Source organism: Coregonus clupeaformis, chromosome 12 (assembly GCF_020615455.1).
Source record: "Coregonus clupeaformis isolate EN_2021a chromosome 12, ASM2061545v1, whole genome shotgun sequence".
NCBI lineage: Eukaryota > Metazoa > Chordata > Actinopteri > Salmoniformes > Salmonidae > Coregonus > Coregonus clupeaformis.
In genome coordinates this window covers 16,765,976-16,785,030 of record NC_059203.1, presented here as the reverse complement: position 1 = coordinate 16,785,030, position 19,055 = coordinate 16,765,976, and the positions used below count along the sequence as shown (strand labels likewise).

At 43.1% G+C, this 19,055-nt stretch overlaps 1 protein-coding gene across 4 annotated transcripts in view; it reads right to left on the bottom strand.

Annotated features, from left to right (window-relative positions):
* Nucleotides 1–6,757: 6,757 nt before the first annotated feature.
* Nucleotides 6,758–19,055, bottom strand: part of atg7 (ATG7 autophagy related 7 homolog (S. cerevisiae)) — a 126,893-nt gene continuing 114,595 nt past the window's right edge. For all 4 annotated transcript variants that reach the window (XM_041891857.2, XM_041891858.2, XM_041891859.2 and 1 more), the window contains one exon: nt 6,758–8,027. In XM_041891857.2, coding sequence (XP_041747791.2) covers nt 7,995–8,027 — 33 coding nt within the window. In that variant the 3' untranslated portion in view covers nt 6,758–7,994. The remainder of the gene's footprint in view (nt 8,028–19,055) is intronic.

Here is a 19,055-nt window from a genome sequence, read left to right as displayed (position 1 = left end):
CATATAGACAGGAGGTCATCAACATATAGACAGGAGGTCATCCACATATAGACAGGAGGTCATCCACATATAGACAGGAGGTCATCAACATATAGACAGGAGGTCATCAACATATAGACAGGAGGTCATCAACATATAGACAGGAGGTCATCCACATATAGACAGGAGGTCATCCACATATAGACAGGAGGTCATCAACATATAGACAGGAGGTCATCCACATATAGACAGGAGGTCATCCACATATAGACAGGAGGTCATCCACATATAGACAGGAGGTCATCCACATATAGACAGGAGGTCATCCACATAAAGACAGGAGGTCACCAACATATAGACAGGAGGTCATCCACATATAGACAGGAGGTCATCAACATATAGACAGGAGGTCATCCACATATAGACAGGAGGTCATCCACATATAGACAGGAGGTCATCCACATATAGACAGGTCATCCACATATAGACAGGAGGTCATCCACATAAAGACAGGAGGTCATCCACATATAGACAGGAGGTCATCCACATATAGACAGGAGGTCATCCACATATAGACAGGAGGTCATCCACATATAGACAGGAGGTCATCCACATAAAGACAGGAGGTCATCAACATATAGACAGGAGGTCATCCACATATAGACAGGAGGTCATCCACATATAGACAGGAGGTCATCCACATATAGACAGGAGGTCATCAACATATAGACAGGAGGTCATCCACATATAGACAGGAGGTCATCCACATATAGACAGGAGGTCATCCACATATAGACAGGAGGTCATCCACATATAGACAGGAGGTCATCCACATATAGACAGGAGGTCATCAACATATAGACAGGAGGTCATCCACATATAGACAGGAGGTCATCCACATATAGACAGGAGGTCATCAACATATAGACAGGAGGTCATCAACATATAGACAGGAGGTCATCAACATATAGACAGGAGGTCATCCACATATAGACAGGAGGTCATCCACATATAGACAGGAGGTCATCAACATATAGACAGGAGGTCATCCACATATAGACAGGAGGTCATCCACATATAGACAGGAGGTCACCAACATATAGACAGGAGGTCATCCACATATAGACAGGAGGTCATCAACATATAGACAGGAGGTCATCCACATATATACAGGAGGTCACCAACATATAGACAGGAGGTCATCCACATATAGACAGGTTGTCATCCACACAGACAGGAGGTCATCAACATATAGACAGGAGGTCATCAACATATAGACAGGAGGTCACCAACATATAGACAGGAGGTCATCCACATATAGACAGGAGGTCATCAACATATAGACAGGAGGTCATCCACATATAGACAGGAGGTCATCCACATATAGACAGGAGGTCACCAACATATAGACAGGAGGTCATCCACATATAGACAGGAGGTCATCAACATATAGACAGGAGGTCATCCACATATAGACAGGAGGTCACCAACATATAGACAGGAGGTCATCCACATATAGACAGGAGGTCATCCACACAGACAGGAGGTCATCAACATATAGACAGGAGGTCATCAACATATAGACAGGAGGTCACCAACATATAGACAGGAGGTCATCCACATATAGACAGGAGGTCATCAACATATAGACAGGAGGTCATCCACATATAGACAGGAGGTCATCCACATATAGACAGGAGGTCATCAACATATAGACAGGAGGTCATCAACATATAGACAGGAGGTCATCCACATATAGACAGGTCATCCACATAGAGACAGGAGGTCATCAACATATAGACAGGAGGTCATCCACATATAGACAGGAGGTATTCAACATATAGACAGGAGGTCATCAACATATAGACAGGAGGTCGTCAACATATAGACAGGAGGTCGTCAACATATAGACAGGAGGTCATCAACATATAGACAGGAGGTATTCAACATATAGACAGGAGGTCATCAACATATAGACAGGAGGTCATCCACATATAGACAGGAGGTCATCCACATATAGACAGGAGGTCATCCACATATAGACAGGAGGTCATCCACATATAATAATAGACAGGAGGTCATCCACATATAGACAGGAGGTCATCCACATATAGACAGGAGGTCATCCACATATAGACAGGAGGTCATCCACATATAGACAGGAGGTCATCCACATATAATAATAGACAGGAGGTCATCCACATATAGACAGGAGGTCATCCACATATAGACAGGAGGTCATCCACATATAGACAGGAGGTCATCCACATATAGACAGGAGGTCATCCACATATAGACAGGAGGTCATCCACATATAGACAGGAGGTCATCAACATATAGACAGGAGGTCATCGACATATAGACAGGAGGTCATCCACATATAGACAGGAGGTCATCCACATATAGACAGGAGGTCATCCACATATAGACAAGAGGTCATCAACATATAGACAGGAGGTCATCCACATATAGACAGGAGGTCATCCACATATAGACAGGAGGTCATCAACATATAGACAGGAGGTCATCCACATATAGACAGGAGGTCATCCACATATAGACAGGAGGTCATCAACATATAGACAGGAGGTCATCAACATATAGACAGGAGGTCATCAACATATAGACAGGAGGTCATCAACATATAGACAGGAGGTCATCCACATATAGACAGGAGGTCATCCACATATAGACAGGAGGTCAGGAGGTCATCCACATATAGACAGGAGGTCATCAACATATAGACAGGAGGTCATCCACATATAGACAGGAGGTCATCCACATATAGACAGGAGGTATTTCACTTGTTGATGATTGAGATATTTTAATAAATTGCCTGATACTTAACCAGTGTCCCTGGACCTCTGGAATTAAAACAGCCCCAAAACATCACTGACCCACCACCATATTTCACCGTGGGTATGAGGTGCCTCTCCTTGTATGCATCTCTGTTTCGACGCCAAACATGCCGATGCTGGATCTGACCAAAGCGTTCAATTTCGGTCTCATCTGACCAGAGCACCTTCTTCCAGTCATTATAATTTAATTAATTAATTATTTTTTGGCAAACTCCAAGCGCTTGCGTCTGTGTCTTGGGGGGGTGCTTCCTGTCACTCAGAAGTTATGTAGCAAGCTGAGGTGACAACAATGCCTGCCATGGACGTTTCCCAGTTGCTTTGAATGTTCAAAATCATAGTGTAAGAACACTTTTAAAGCCTCAAAGGATAAGATGATACAACTTTCAAAACGGGTCCTAGCCAAGTAGCTGTTTAGCTTTCTAGCACATTCACCAATTTGTTTGTAAACAATTAACATGCTAGTTATCTACCACATGTTCTTGTCAAACTGTCAACAGAGTAGCTAGTAAGCAACAAGATATGCAGAATAACAGCCTAAAAACCGCGTGAGGGGGGACAAAAACATATTTGACCGTTCAGACAAGTCACATTGCCAGGAATCAGATTCCATGTGCTTTTTGGCTGTTCAGACTGCAGGAAAAATAACAGATTCAAATCAGATATGCAAATAAATAGGATTTGAGTCACTTAAAACTGCCAATGTGAACACCTGGATTGTACAATATTTGCACATTCTTTTAAAAATTATTCAAGCTGTCAAGTTGATTGTTGACCATTGGTAGGACAGCCATTTTCAAGTTTTGTCAAGTTAAGTAAAAACTGTAACTAGGCCACTCAGGAACATTCACTGTCTTCTTGGTAAGCAACTCCAGTGTAGATTTGGCCTTGTGTTTTAGGTTATTGTCCTGCTGAAAGGTTGAATTAATCTCCCAGTGTCTGTTGGAAAGCAGACTGAACCAAGTTTTCCATAGGATTTTGCCTGTGCTTAGCTCCATTCCGTTCATTTTTTTATCCTGAAAAACTCCCCAGTCCTTAACGATTACAAGCATACCAATAACATGATGCAGCCACCACTATGCTTGAAAATATGGAGAGTTGTACTCAGTAATACTCAGTAATGTGTTGTATTGGAATTGCCTGTGCTTAGCTCTATTCCCAAACAAAAACATACTCCTTGCCGATGACAAGCATACCCATAACATGATGCAGCCTCCACCATTCCTGAAAATATGAAGTGGTACTCAGTGATGTGTTGGAGTTGCCCCAAACATAACGCTTTGTATTCAGGACAAAAAGTTCATTTATTTGCCACATTTCTAGCAGTGTTACTTTAGATCCTTGCGAACAGGATGCATGTTTTGGAATATTTGTATTCTGTACAGGCTTCCTTCTTTTCACTCTGTCAATTAGGTTAGTATTGTGGAGTAACTACAATAATAATAATATGCCATTTAGCAGACGCTTTTATCCAAAGCGATTTAGTCATGCGTGCATACATTTTTGTGTATGGGTGGTCCCGGGGATCGAACCCACTACCTTGGCGTTACAAGCGCCGTGCTCTACCAGCTGAGCTACAGAGGACCACAATGTTCTTGATCCATTCTCAGTGTTCTCCTATCACAGCCATTTATCTCTGTAACTGTTTAAAGTCACCATTGGCCTCATGGTGAAATCCCTGAGCGGTTTCCTTCCTCTCTGGCAACTGAGTTAGGAAGGACGCCTGTATCTTTGTAATAACTGTACCATGCTCAAACAGATATTCAAAATCTACCAATCGGTGCCCTTCTTTGAGAGGCATTGGAAAACCTCCCTGGCCTTTGTGGTTGAATCTGTGCTTGAAATTCACTGCTTGACTGAGGGACCTTACAGACAATTGTATGTGTGGGGTACAGAGAAGAGGTAGCCATTTAGTGTTCAACGCTATTATTGCACACATAGTCTATGGAACTTATTATGGGACTTGTTAAGCACATTTTTACTCCTGAACTTATTTAGGCTTGCCATAACAAAAGGGTTGAATACTTTTGACTCAAGACATTTTTCAGCTTTACATTTAAATTAATTTGTAAACAATTCTAAGTACATAATTCCACTTTGAAATTATGGGTTATTGTGTGTAGATCAGTGACAAAATTCAAGCTGTAACGTAACAAAATGTGGAAAAAGTCAAGGGGTGAATACTTTCTGAAGGCACGGTTTACAGTGCATTTGGAAAGTATTCAGACCCATTGACGTTTTCCACATTTTGTTACATTACAGCCTTATTCTAACATGGATTACATTATTTTCTCATCAATCCACACACAATACCCCATAATAAAAGTGAACAGGTTTTTATAAATGTTTACAAATTCATAAAAATTAAAAACAGAAATACCATATTTACATAAGTATTCAGACCCTTTGCTATGAGACTCGAAATTGAGCTCAGGTGCATCCTGTTTCCATTGATCATCCTTGAGATGTTTCTACAACTTGATTGGAGTCCACCTGTGGTCAATTCAATTGATTGGACATGATTTAGAAAGGCACACACCTGTCTATATAAGGTCCCTCACTTGACAGTGAATGTTAGAGCAAAAACCAATCCATGAGGTCGAAGGAATTGTCCGTAGAGCTCCGAGACAGAATTGTGTCGTTTGGAACCACCAAGACTCTTCCTAGAGCTGGCCGCCCAGCCAAACTGAGCCATCGGGGGAGAAGGGCCTTGGTCAGGGAGGTGACCAAGAACCCGATGGTCACTAACAGAATTCCATAGTTCCTCTGTGGAAATGGGAGAACCTTCCAGAAGGACAACCATCTCTGCAGCAATCCACCAATCAGGCCTTTATGGTAGAGTGGCCAGATGGAAATCACTCCTCAGTAAAAGGCACAAGACAGCCCACCTGGAGTTTGCCAAAAGGCACCTAAAGACTCTCAGACCATGAGAAACAAGATTCTCTGGTCTGATGAAACCAAGATTGAACTCTTTGGCCTGAATGCCAAGCGTCACGTCTGGAGGAAACCTGGCAACATCCCTACGGTGAAGCATGGTGGTGGCGGCAGCATCATGCTGTGGGAATGTTTTTTAGCGGCAATGACTGGGAGACGAGTCAGGATCGAGGCAAATATGGACAGCGCAACGTACAGAGAGATCATTGATGAAAACCTGCTCCAGAGCGCTCAGGACCTCAGACTAGGGCGAAGGATCACCTTCCAACAGGACAATGACCCTAAGCACACAGCCAAGACAACGCAGGAGTGGCTTCGGGACAAGTCTCAATGTTCTTGAGTGGCCCAGCCAGAGCCCGGACTTGAACCCGATCAAATATCTCAGGAGAGACTCTCCCCATCCAACCTGACAGAGCTTAAGAGGATCTGCAGAGAAGAATGGGAGAAACTCCCCAAATACTGGTGTGCCAAGCTTGTAGCGTCATACCCAAAAAGACTCGAGGCTGTAATCGCTGCCAAAGGTGCTTCAAGTGGTCCTCTGTAGCTCAGCTGGTAGAGCACGGCGCTTGTAACGCCAAGGTAGTGGGTTCGATCCCCGGGACCACCCATACACAAAAAAAATGTATGCACGCATGACTGTAAGTCGCTTTGGATAAAAGCGTCTGCTAAATGGCATATTATTATTATTATTTAACAAAGTACTGAGTAAAGGGTCTGAATACTTATGTAAATGTGATATTTCACATTTTTAATACATTTGCAAAATGTGTAATAACCTGTTTTTGCTTTGTCATTATAGGGTATAGTGTGGTGATTGATGAGGGGACATTTATTTATTTTTTAATCCATTTTAGAATAAGGCTGTAACGTAACAAAATGTGGAAAAAGTCAAGGGGTGCAACTCAATATTAGTAAGGTGTTCTTAATGTTTTGTACACTCAGTGTAAGTGGGTGGTTGATGTAGATTACATAAAGCACAGAGGACAACATCCATACAGGAAACATTTAATTTGATTTACATGTCATCCAATGTAAGAGTCAGATATACACGCATGTACGTGGCTTTTATATATACTTGACAAAGACGTTACAGAAAGTATAAGACAAAAACATGACAAAATATGAAAACATACGGAGTATGGTGGCATCATTCAGTGTCTCCCAAACCGCGGTACCTACCCTCGGGGTTGTAAAGCATTTCCTTCAATCTACTGGCGTATGTTGTACTGTATGTATATTGTCTACATCAAGCCATATTTCCCCACAGTGTGATAATCTGAAAGGACATAACTGATGGTGAGGAACAAAAGAGACGTTTAGTTGAGTGTAAAAGTGTGAAAAGACCCTAAAACTGTAAGGGCAACAGTAAAGGGGTCAGAAGATTGATGTAAATGTTATATATATATATATATACTATTTATTGTGTATATTACAGTAAAAGGCCAAATTGGGAGATGTATACGTTCCCCCGTAACAAATTAGAAACTGCAAGGGTAACAGGAAAGGAGCATATATTACAAGGTAAGTCAGCTGACAGACAGTAAAGTTGGTTTGGGTCGTATCAGGACAGCTTGTCTGGGAACATAACAACACAATGAATACAAAGATTCAAGAGACACTGGAAATCATTTAAACATTTTCAACAACCCTCAAAATAGGTCATCTTACATTCCCCTTCAGCACATAGAAATCGAATGACTAGAACAGAAATAATGTCTCTTCATATTAGTTCTCATGAGAGTGACACTTATAATGCAAGGGGTTTTCCCCTGTAGGGTTTACCCTTGTTAAGTCAAATCAGTTCACTGATGTAACATTGCAGAAGCACTGCAGACATTCTTTGCATTTCAGATGTTATTAGATGTTTATCTAAAACCGTATCAGCGGCATTTTAAAGATTACATTTTTCATCCTTCTGACGATACCCAACGACAATTCAAATAGTTTCAGAAAATACTGAAGGCCCATATTCTTAGTTCAACTTACCATTTCAAATGTTGTTAGCCATTATTAAAACTGTTATCAGTGGCATACATAACAAACACCAACTGGGTTTTAGAAAATAATTATAGCGAAGAAGGCCCATATATGTTCTAAGCTGAACTCTGACCAGAAGAGAGACGGCTATAGTCGGAACGCAGTAGAATCCCTTTGGGACTGTGTTCCGTGTTCCGTTTCGTGCGTTCCCATTCTAGAACTCTGTTGTTTCGGATTCCGTCCTCCCTCTCAGATGCTCTCATCATCACTCATGTCCCAAATCTAAAAAGACAATAAAACAAACATAACAATGAGAGTTTTACATCAGATAAACTGCTCACATGTAGGCGAGAGCGAGAAGAGGACAGGTTTGCTTCCATTTCAAAAAAGAGACTATGCAGAAAGCCATCGCCCTGAATGTAGCCACAGATTATCCAGATTATCCACAGTGGCCCCTCTAACAAGGAAAATAAATGTATTCAAAAATGGCAGTCAGGAGGAAGCAAGCTCATGTGGGACCATTCTATCCAATGAGAGGGCAGATACGCATGTGAACAACAGGTACAACTGTTTCCCCTAGTTACCACAGCCACAAAGTCGAAATTGGCTATATTGTAAAAATTCATGACAACAACCATTTGCTTTTTGGTTTTCATTTAAGGTTAGGGTTAGGCATAAGGTTAGCAGTGTGGTTAGGGTTAGGTTTAAAATCACATTTTAAGACGAGACATTGTAGAAATAGGCAAGGCTGTATGACTTTGTGGCTGTGGTAACTAGTGGTGATGACCAAGCACAACTCTGATATAAAGTGTTTTTTCTCCAAGTTTCCAGGATGTCAAGTTCCTACTTATATCAGTACACTCATAACAACTTAAACATTATGAAACTTCTATTAGATCAAATAAACCTCACGTAGACATTACATGTTTTTTTTTTACCGAAGTCGACACTCAATACAAAAACACACTCACACACTCACTCACCACACACTCACTCACTCACTCACACATCATATTTGGCACTATGCAGCTTCAGAAACCTGAAAGTTGAGATGTGATTAATACTTCCAGGACACTAAGACCACGGCCCAAATGGCATTCCATTCCCTATACAGTGCACTATGTAGTGATTTGGGATGCAACCCTGAGACCACAAACGTTGATCCGCGGCAGGCAGCCTAGCAGTTAAGAGCATTGGGCCAGTAACTGAAAGGTCGTTGGTTCGAATCCCTGAGCAGACTAGGTGAAAAGACTGTCGATGTGCCCTTGAGCAAGGCACTTAACCCTAATTGCTCCTCCAAGTAACTCTGGATAAGAGTGTCTACTAAATGACAAACATTTAAATTATTGTTAAAAATAAATAGTGTGATTGAGTAGGATCAGGGACAGACTACCATGCTGCCGGTGAGTCTTTGTTAAAACACAGTCACACAGAGAAGGAAGGGGAGGAGACTGTGGTAGTCGGGTCTAGTAACTACATTACCACTGTGGTAGTCAGGTCTAGTAACTACAGTACCACTGTGGTAGTCAGGTCTAGTAACTACAGTACCACTGTGGTAGTCAGGTCTAGTAACTACATTACCACTGTGGTAGTCAGGTCTACTACAGTACAGTACCACTGTGGTAGTCAGGTCTAGTAACTACATTACCACTGTGGTAGTCAGGTCTAGTAACTACATTACCACTGTGGTAGTCAGGTCTAGTAACTACAGTACCATTGTGGTAGTCAGGTCTAGTAACTACAGTACCACTGTGGTAGTCAGGTCTAGTAACTACAGTACCACTGTGGTAGTCAGGTCTAGTAACTACAGTACCACTGTGGTAGTCAGGTCTAGTAACTACAGTACCACTGTGGTAGTCGGGTCTAGTAACTACATTACCACTGTGGTAGTCAGGTCTAGTAACTACAGTACCACTGTGGTAGTCAGGTCTAGTAACTACAGTACCACTGTGGTAGTCGGGTCTAGTAACTACATTACCACTGTGGTAGTCAGGTCTAGTAACTACAGTACCACTGTGGTAGTCAGGTCTAGTAACTACAGTACCACTGTGGTAGTCAGGTCTAGTAACTACAGTACCACTGTGGTAGTCAGGTCTAGTAACTACATTACAGTACCACTGTGGTAGTCAGGTCTAGTAACTACATTACCACTGTGGTAGTCAGGTCTAGTAACTACATTACCACTGTGGTAGTCAGGTCTAGTAACTACAGTACAGTACCACTGATGTAGTCAGGTCTAGTAACTACAGTACCACTGTGGTAGTCAGGTCTAGTAACTACATTACCACTGTGATAGTCAGGTCTAGTAACTACATTACCACTGTGGTAGTCAGGTCTAGTAACTACAGTACAGTACCACTGTGGTAGTCAGGTCTAGTAACTACATTACCACGGTGGTAGTCAGGTCTAGTAACTACATTACCACTGTGGTAGTCAGGTCTAGTAACTACAGTACAGTACCACTGTGGTAGTCAGGTCTAGTAACTACAGTACAGTACCACTGATGTAGTCAGGTCTAGTAACTACAGTACCACTGTGATAGTCAGGTCTAGTAACTACATTACCACTGTGGTAGTCAGGTCTAGTAACTACAGTACAGTACCACTGTGGTAGTCAGGTCTAGTAACTACATTACCACGGTGGTAGTCAGGTCTAGTAACTACATTACCACTGTGGTAGTCAGGTCTAGTAACTACAGTACAGTACCACTGTGGTAGTCAGGTCTAGTAACTACAGTACAGTACCACTGATGTAGTCAGGTCTAGTAACTACATTACCACTGTGATAGTCAGGTCTAGTAACTACATTACCACTGTGGTAGTCAGGTCTAGTAACTACAGTACAGTACCACTGTGGTAGTCAGGTCTAGTAACTACATTACCACGGTGGTAGTCAGGTCTAGTAACTACATTACCACTGTGGTAGTCAGGTCTAGTAACTACAGTACAGTACCACTGTGGTAGTCAGGTCTAGTAACTACATTACAGTACCACTGTGGTAGTCAGGTCTAGTAACTACATTACAGTACCACTGTGGTAGTCAGGTCTAGTAACTACAGTACCACTGTGGTAGTCAGGTCTAGTAACTACAGTACCACTGTGTTAGTCAGGTCTAGTAACTACAGTACAGTACCACTGTGGTAGTCAGGTCTAGTAACTACAGTACCACTGTGGTAGTCAGGTCTAGTAACTACAGTACCACTGTGGTAGTCAGGTCTAGTAACTACATTACAGTACCACTGTGGTAGTCAGGTCTAGTAACTACATTACAGTACCACTGTGGTAGTCAGGTCTAGTAACTACAGTACAGTACCACTGTGGTAGTCAGGTCTAGTAACTACATTACCACTGTGGTAGTCAGGTCTAGTAACTACATTACAGTATCACTGTGGTAGTCAGGTCTAGTAACTACATTACCACTGTGGTAGTCAGGTCTAGTAACTACAGTACAGTACCACTGTGGTAGTCAGGTCTAGTAACTACAGTACAGTACCACTGTGGTAGTCAGGTCTAGTAACTACATTACAGTACCACTGTGGTAGTCAGGTCTAGTAACTACAGTACCACTGTGGTAGTCAGGTCTAGTAACTACAGTACCACTGTGGTAGTTAGGTCTAGTAACTACAGTACCACTGTGGTAGTCAGGTCTAGTAACTACAGTACCAATGTGGTAGTCAGGTCTAGTAACTACAGTACCACTGTGGTAGTCAGGTCTAGTAACTACATTACCGTACCACTGTGGTAGTCAGGTCTAGTAACTACAGTACCACTGTGGTAGTCAGGTCTAGTAACTACAGTACAGTACCACTGTGGTAGTCAGGTCTAGTAACTACAGTACCACTGTGGTAGTCAGGTCTAGTAACTACATTACCACTGTGGTAGTCAGGTCTAGTAACTACAGTACAGTACCACTGTGGTAGTCAGGTCTAGTAACTACAGTACCACTGTGGTAGTCAGGTCTAGTAACTACAGTACCACTGTGGTAGTCAGGTCTAGTAACTACAGTACCCCTGTGGTAGTCAGGTCTAGTAACTACAGTACAGTACCACTGTGGTAGTCAGGTCTAGTAACTACATTACCGTACCACTGTGGTAGTCAGGTCTAGTAACTACAGTACCACTGTGGTAGTCAGGTCTAGTAACTACATTACCGTACCACTGTGGTAGTCAGGTCTAGTAACTACAGTACAGTACCACTGTGGTAGTCAGGTCTAGTAACTACATTACAGTACCACTGTGGTAGTCAGGTCTAGTAACTACATTACAGTACCACTGTGGTAGTCAGGTCTAGTAACTACAGTACCACTGTGGTAGTCAGGTCTAGTAACATCAGTACCACTGTGGTAGTCAGGTCTAGTAACTACAGTACCACTGTGGTAGTCAGGTCTAGTAACTACAGTACCACTGTGGTAGTCAGGTCTAGTAACTACAGTACCACTGTGGTAGTCAGGTCTAGTAACTACAGTACCACTGTGGTAGTCAGGTCTAGTAACTACAGTACCACTGTGGTAGTCAGGTCTAGTAACTACAGTACCACTGTGGTAGTCAGGTCTAGTAACTACAGTACAGTACCACTGTGGTAGTCAGGTCTAGTAACTACATTACCACTGTGGTAGTCAGGTCTAGTAACTACATTACCGTACCACTGTGGTAGTCAGGTCTAGTAACTATAGTACAGTACCACTGTGGTAGTCAGGTCTAGTAACTACAGTACCACTGTGGTAGTCAGGTCTAGTAACTACAGTACAGTACCACTGTGGTAGTCAGGTCTAGTAACTACAGTACCACTGTGGTAGTCAGGTCTAGTAACTACATTACCGTACCACTGTGGTAGTCAGGTCTAGTAACTATAGTACAGTACCACTGTGGTAGTCAGGTCTAGTAACTACAGTACCACTGTGGTAGTCAGGTCTAGTAACTACAGTACCACTGTGGTAGTCAGGTCTAGTAACTACAGTACCACTGTGGTAGTCAGGTCTAGTAACTACAGTACCACTGTGGTAGTCAGGTCTAGTAACTACAGTACAGTACCACTGTGGTAGTCAGGTCTAGTAACTACAGTACAGTACCACTGTGGTAGTCAGGTCTAGTAACTACATTACCGTACCACTGTGGTAGTCAGGTCTAGTAACTACATTACCGTACCACTGTGGTAGTCAGGTCTAGTAACTACATTACCGTACCACTGTGGTAGTCAGGTCTAGTAACTACATTACAGTACCACTGTGGTAGTCAGGTCTAGTAACTACAGTACCACTGTGGTAGTCAGGTCTAGTAACATCAGTACCACTGTGGTAGTCAGGTCTAGTAACTACAGTACCACTGTGGTAGTCAGGTCTAGTAACTACATTACAGTACCACTGTGGTAGTCAGGTCTAGTAACTACATTACCACTGTGGTAGTCAGGTCTAGTAACTACATTACAGTACCACTGTGGTAGTCAGGTCTAGTAACTACAGTACAGTACCACTGATGTAGTCAGGTCTAGTAACTACAGTACCACTGTGGTAGTCAGGTCTAGTAACTACAGTACCACTGTGGTAGTCAGGTCTAGTAACTACATTACCGTACCACTGTGGTAGTCAGGTCTAGTAACTACAGTACCACTGTGGTAGTCAGGTCTAGTAACTACATTACCACTGTGGTAGTCAGGTCTAGTAACTACATTACAGTACCACTGTGGTAGTCAGGTCTAGTAACTACATTACAGTACCACTGTGGTAGTCAGGTCTAGTAACTACAGTACAGTACCACTGTGGTAGTCAGGTCTAGTAACTACAGTACCACTGTGGTAGTCAGGTCTAGTAACTACAGTACCACTGTGGTAGTCAGGTATAGTAACTACAGTACCACTGTGGTAGTCAGGTCTAGTAACTACAGTACCACTGTGGTAGTCAGATCTAGTAACTACAGTACGACTGTGGTAGTCAGGTCTAGTAACTACAGTACCACTGTGGTAGTCAGGTCTAGTAACTACAGTACCACTGTGGTAGTCGGGTCTAGTAACTACAGTACCACTGTGGTAGTCGGGTCTAGTAACTACAGTACCACTGTGGTAGTTGGGTCTAGTAACTACAGTACCACTGTGGTAGTCGGGTCTAGTAACTACAGTACAGTACCACTGTGGTAGTCAGGTCTAGTAACTACAGTACCACTGTGGTAGTCAGGTCTAGTAACTACAGTACCACTGTGGTAGTCAGGTATAGTAACTACAGTACCACTGTGGTAGTCAGGTCTAGTAACTACAGTACCACTGTGGTAGTCAGGTCTAGTAACTACAGTACGACTGTGGTAGTCAGGTCTAGTAACTACAGTACCACTGTGGTAGTCAGGTCTAGTAACTACAGTACCACTGTGGTAGTCGGGTCTAGTAACTACAGTACCACTGTGGTAGTCGGGTCTAGTAACTACAGTACCACTGTGGTAGTCAGGTCTAGTAACTACAGTACCACTGTGGTAGTCAGGTCTAGTAACTACAGTACCACTGTGGTAGTCAGGTCTAGTAACTACAGTACCACTGTGGTAGTCAGGTCTAGTAACTACAGTACCACTGTGGTAGTCAGGTCTAGTAACTACAGTACCACTGTGGTAGTCAGGTCTAGTAACTACAGTACATTACCACTGTGGTAGTCAGGTCTAGTAACTACATTACCACTGTGGTAGTCAGGTCTAGTAACTACATTACAGTACCACTGTGGTAGTCAGGTCTAGTAACTACAGTACCACTGTGGTAGTCAGGTCTAGTAACTACAGTACCACTGTGGTAGTCAGGTCTAGTAACTACAGTACCACTGTGGTAGTCAGGTCTAGTAACTACAGTACCACTGTGGTAGTCAGGTCTAGTAACTACAGTACCACTGTGGTAGTCAGGTCTAGTAACTACAGTACCACTGTGGTAGTCAGGTCTAGTAACTACAGTACAGTACCACTGTGGTAGTCAGGTCTAGTAACTACAGTACAGTACCACTGTGGTAGTCAGGTCTAGTAACTACATTACCGTACCACTGTGGTAGTCAGGTCTAGTAACTACATTACCGTACCACTGTGGTAGTCAGGTCTAGTAACTACATTACCGTACCACTGTGGTAGTCAGGTCTAGTAACTACATTACAGTACCACTGTGGTAGTCAGGTCTAGTAACTACAGTACCACTGTGGTAGTCAGGTCTAGTAACATCAGTACCACTGTGGTAGTCAGGTCTAGTAACTACAGTACCACTGTGGTAGTCAGGTCTAGTAACTACATTACAGTACCACTGTGGTAGTCAGGTCTAGTAACTACATTACCACTGTGGTAGTCAGGTCTAGTAACTACATTACAGTACCACTGTGGTAGTCAGGTCTAGTAACTACAGTACAGTACCACTGATGTAGTCAGGTCTAGTAACTACAGTACCACTGTGGTAGTCAGGTCTAGTAACTACAGTACCACTGTGGTAGTCAGGTCTAGTAACTACATTACCGTACCACTGTGGTAGTCAGGTCTAGTAACTACAGTACCACTGTGGTAGTCAGGTCTAGTAACTACATTACCACTGTGGTAGTCAGGTCTAGTAACTACATTACAGTACCACTGTGGTAGTCAGGTCTAGTAACTACATTACAGTACCACTGTGGTAGTCAGGTCTAGTAACTACAGTACAGTACCACTGTGGTAGTCAGGTCTAGTAACTACAGTACCACTGTGGTAGTCAGGTCTAGTAACTACAGTACCACTGTGGTAGTCAGGTCTAGTAACTACAGTACCACTGTGGTAGTCAGGTCTAGTAACTACAGTACCACTGTGGTAGTCAGGTCTAGTAACTACAGTACGACTGTGGTAGTCAGGTCTAGTAACTACAGTACCACTGTGGTAGTCAGGTCTAGTAACTACAGTACCACTGTGGTAGTCGGGTCTAGTAACTACAGTACCACTGTGGTAGTCGGGTCTAGTAACTACAGTACCACTGTGGTAGTTGGGTCTAGTAACTACAGTACCACTGTGGTAGTCGGGTCTAGTAACTACAGTACAGTACCACTGTGGTAGTCAGGTCTAGTAACTACAGTACCACTGTGGTAGTCAGGTCTAGTAACTACAGTACCACTGTGGTAGTCAGGTATAGTAACTACAGTACCACTGTGGTAGTCAGGTCTAGTAACTACAGTACCACTGTGGTAGTCAGGTCTAGTAACTACAGTACGACTGTGGTAGTCAGGTCTAGTAACTACAGTACCACTGTGGTAGTCGGGTCTAGTAACTACAGTACCACTGTGGTAGTCGGGTCTAGTAACTACAGTACCACTGTGGTAGTCAGGTCTAGTAACTACAGTACCACTGTGGTAGTCAGGTCTAGTAACTACAGTACCACTGTGGTAGTCAGGTCTAGTAACTACAGTACCACTGTGGTAGTCAGGTCTAGTAACTACAGTACCACTGTGGTAGTCAGGTCTAGTAACTACAGTACCACTGTGGTAGTCAGGTCTAGTAACTACAGTACATTACCACTGTGGTAGTCAGGTCTAGTAACTACATTACCACTGTGGTAGTCAGGTCTAGTAACTACATTACAGTACCACTGTGGTAGTCAGGTCTAGTAACTACAGTACCACTGTGGTAGTCAGGTCTAGTAACTACAGTACCACTGTGGTAGTCAGGTCTAGTAACTACAGTACCACTGTGGTAGTCAGGTCTAGTAACTACAGTACCACTGTGGTAGTCAGGTCTAGTAACTACAGTACCACTGTGGTAGTCAGGTCTAGTAACTACAGTACCACTGTGGTAGTCAGGTCTAGTAACTACAGTACCACTGTGGTAGTCAGGTCTAGTAACTACAGTACCACTGTGGTAGTCAGGTCTAGTAACTACAGTACCACTGTGGTAGTCAGGTCTAGTACCTACATTACAGTACCACTGTGGTAGTCAGGTCTAGTAACTACAGTACCACTGTGGTAGTCAGGTCTAGTAACTACAGTACATTACCACTGTGGTAGTCAGGTCTAGTAACTACATTACCACTGTGGTAGTCAGGTCTAGTAACTACATTACAGTACCACTGTGGTAGTCAGGTCTAGTAACTACAGTACCACTGTGGTAGTCAGGTCTAGTAACTACAGTACCACTGTGGTAGTCAGGTCTAGTAACTACAGTACCACTGTGGTAGTCAGGTCTAGTAACTACAGTACAGTACCACTGTGGTAGTCAGGTCTAGTAACTACAGTACAGTACCACTGTGGTAGTCAGGTCTAGTAACTACAGTACAGTACCACTGTGGTAGTCAGGTCTAGTAACTACAGTACCACTGTGGTAGTCAGGTCTAGTAACTACAGTACCACTGTGGTAGTCAGGTCTAGTAACTACAGTACCACTGTGGTAGTCAGGTCTAGTACCTACAGTACCACTGTGGTAGTCAGGTCTAGTAACTACAGTACCACTGTGGTAGTCAGGTCTAGTAACTACAGTACCACTGTGGTAGTCAGGTCTAGTAACTACAGTACCACTGTGGTAGTCAGGTCTAGTAACTACAGTACCACTGTGGTAGTCAGGTCTAGTACCTACATTACAGTACCACTGTGGTAGTCAGGTCTAGTAACTACAGTACAGTACCACTGTGGTAGTCAGGTCTAGTAACTACAGTACCACTGTGGTAGTCAGGTCTAGTAACTACAGTACATTACCACTGTGGTAGTCAGGTCTAGTAACTACAGTACCACTGTGGTAGTCAGGTCTAGTAACTACAGTACAGTACCACTGTGGTAGTCAGGTCTAGTAACTACATTACCACTGTGGTAGTCAGGTCTAGTAACTACATTACAGTACCACTGTGGTAGTCAGGTCTAGTAACTACATTACAGTACCACTGTGGTAGTCAGGTCTAGTAACTACATTACCACTGTGGTAGTCAGGTCTAGTAACTACATTACAGTACCACTGTGGTAGTCAGGTCTAGTAACTACATTACCACTGTGGTAGTCAGGTCTAGTAACTACATTACAGTACCACTGTGGTAGTCAGGTCTAGTAACTACATTACAGTACCACTGTGGTAGTCAGGTCTAGTAACTACAGTACCACTGTGGTAGTCAGGTCTAGTAACTACAGTACCACTGTGGTAGTCAGGTATAGTAACTACAGTACCACTGTGGTAGTCAGGTCTAGTAACTACAGTACCACTGTGATAGTCAGGTCTAGTAACTACAGTACCACTGTGGTAGTCAGGTCTAGTAACTACATTACAGTACCACTGTGGTAGTCAGGTCTAGTAACTACAGTACCACTGTGGTAGTCAGGTCTAGTAACTACATTACCACTGTGGTAGTCAGGTCTAGTAACTACAGTACCACTGTGGTAGTCAGGTCTAGTAACTACAGTACCACTGTGGTAGTCAGGTCTAGTAACTACAGTACAGTACCACTGTGATAGTCAGGTCTAGTAACTACATTACCGTACCACTGTGGTAGTCAGGTCAAGTAACTACATTACCACTGTGGTAGTCAGGTCTAGTAACTACAGTACCACTGTGGTAGTCAGGTCTAGTAACTACATTACCACTGTGGTAGTCAGGTCTAGTAACTACAGTACCACTGTGGTAGTCGGGTCTAGTAACTACAGTACCACTGTGGTAGTCAGGTCTAGTAACTACAGTACCACTGTGGTAGTCAGGTCTAGTAACTACATTACAGTACCACTGTGGTAGTCAGGTCTAGTAACTACATTACCACTGTGGTAGTCAGGTCTAGTAACTACAGTACAGTACCACTGTGGTAGTCAGGTCTAGTAACTACAGTACAGTACCACTGTGGTAGTCAGGTCTAGTAACTACATTACCACTGTGGTAGTCAGGTCTAGTAACTACATTACCACTGTGGTAGTCAGGTCTAGTAACTACATTACCACTGTGGTAGTCAGGTCTAGTAACTACAGTACCACTGTGGTAGTCAGGTCTAGTAACTACAGTACAGTACCACTGTGGTAGTCAGGTCTAGTAACTACATTACCACTGTGGTAGTCGGGTCTAGTAACTACAGTACCACTGTGGTAGTCGGGTCTAGTAACTACAGTACCACTGTGGTAGTTGGGTCTAGTAACTACAGTACCACTGTGGTAGTCGGGTCTAGTAACTACAGTACAGTACCACTGTGGTAGTCAGGTCTAGTAACTACAGTACCACTGTGGTAGTCAGGTCTAGTAACTACAGTACCACTGTGGTAGTCAGGTATAGTAACTACAGTACCACTGTGGTAGTCAGGTCTAGTAACTACAGTACCACTGTGGTAGTCAGGTCTAGTAACTACAGTACGACTGTGGTAGTCAGGTCTAGTAACTACAGTACCACTG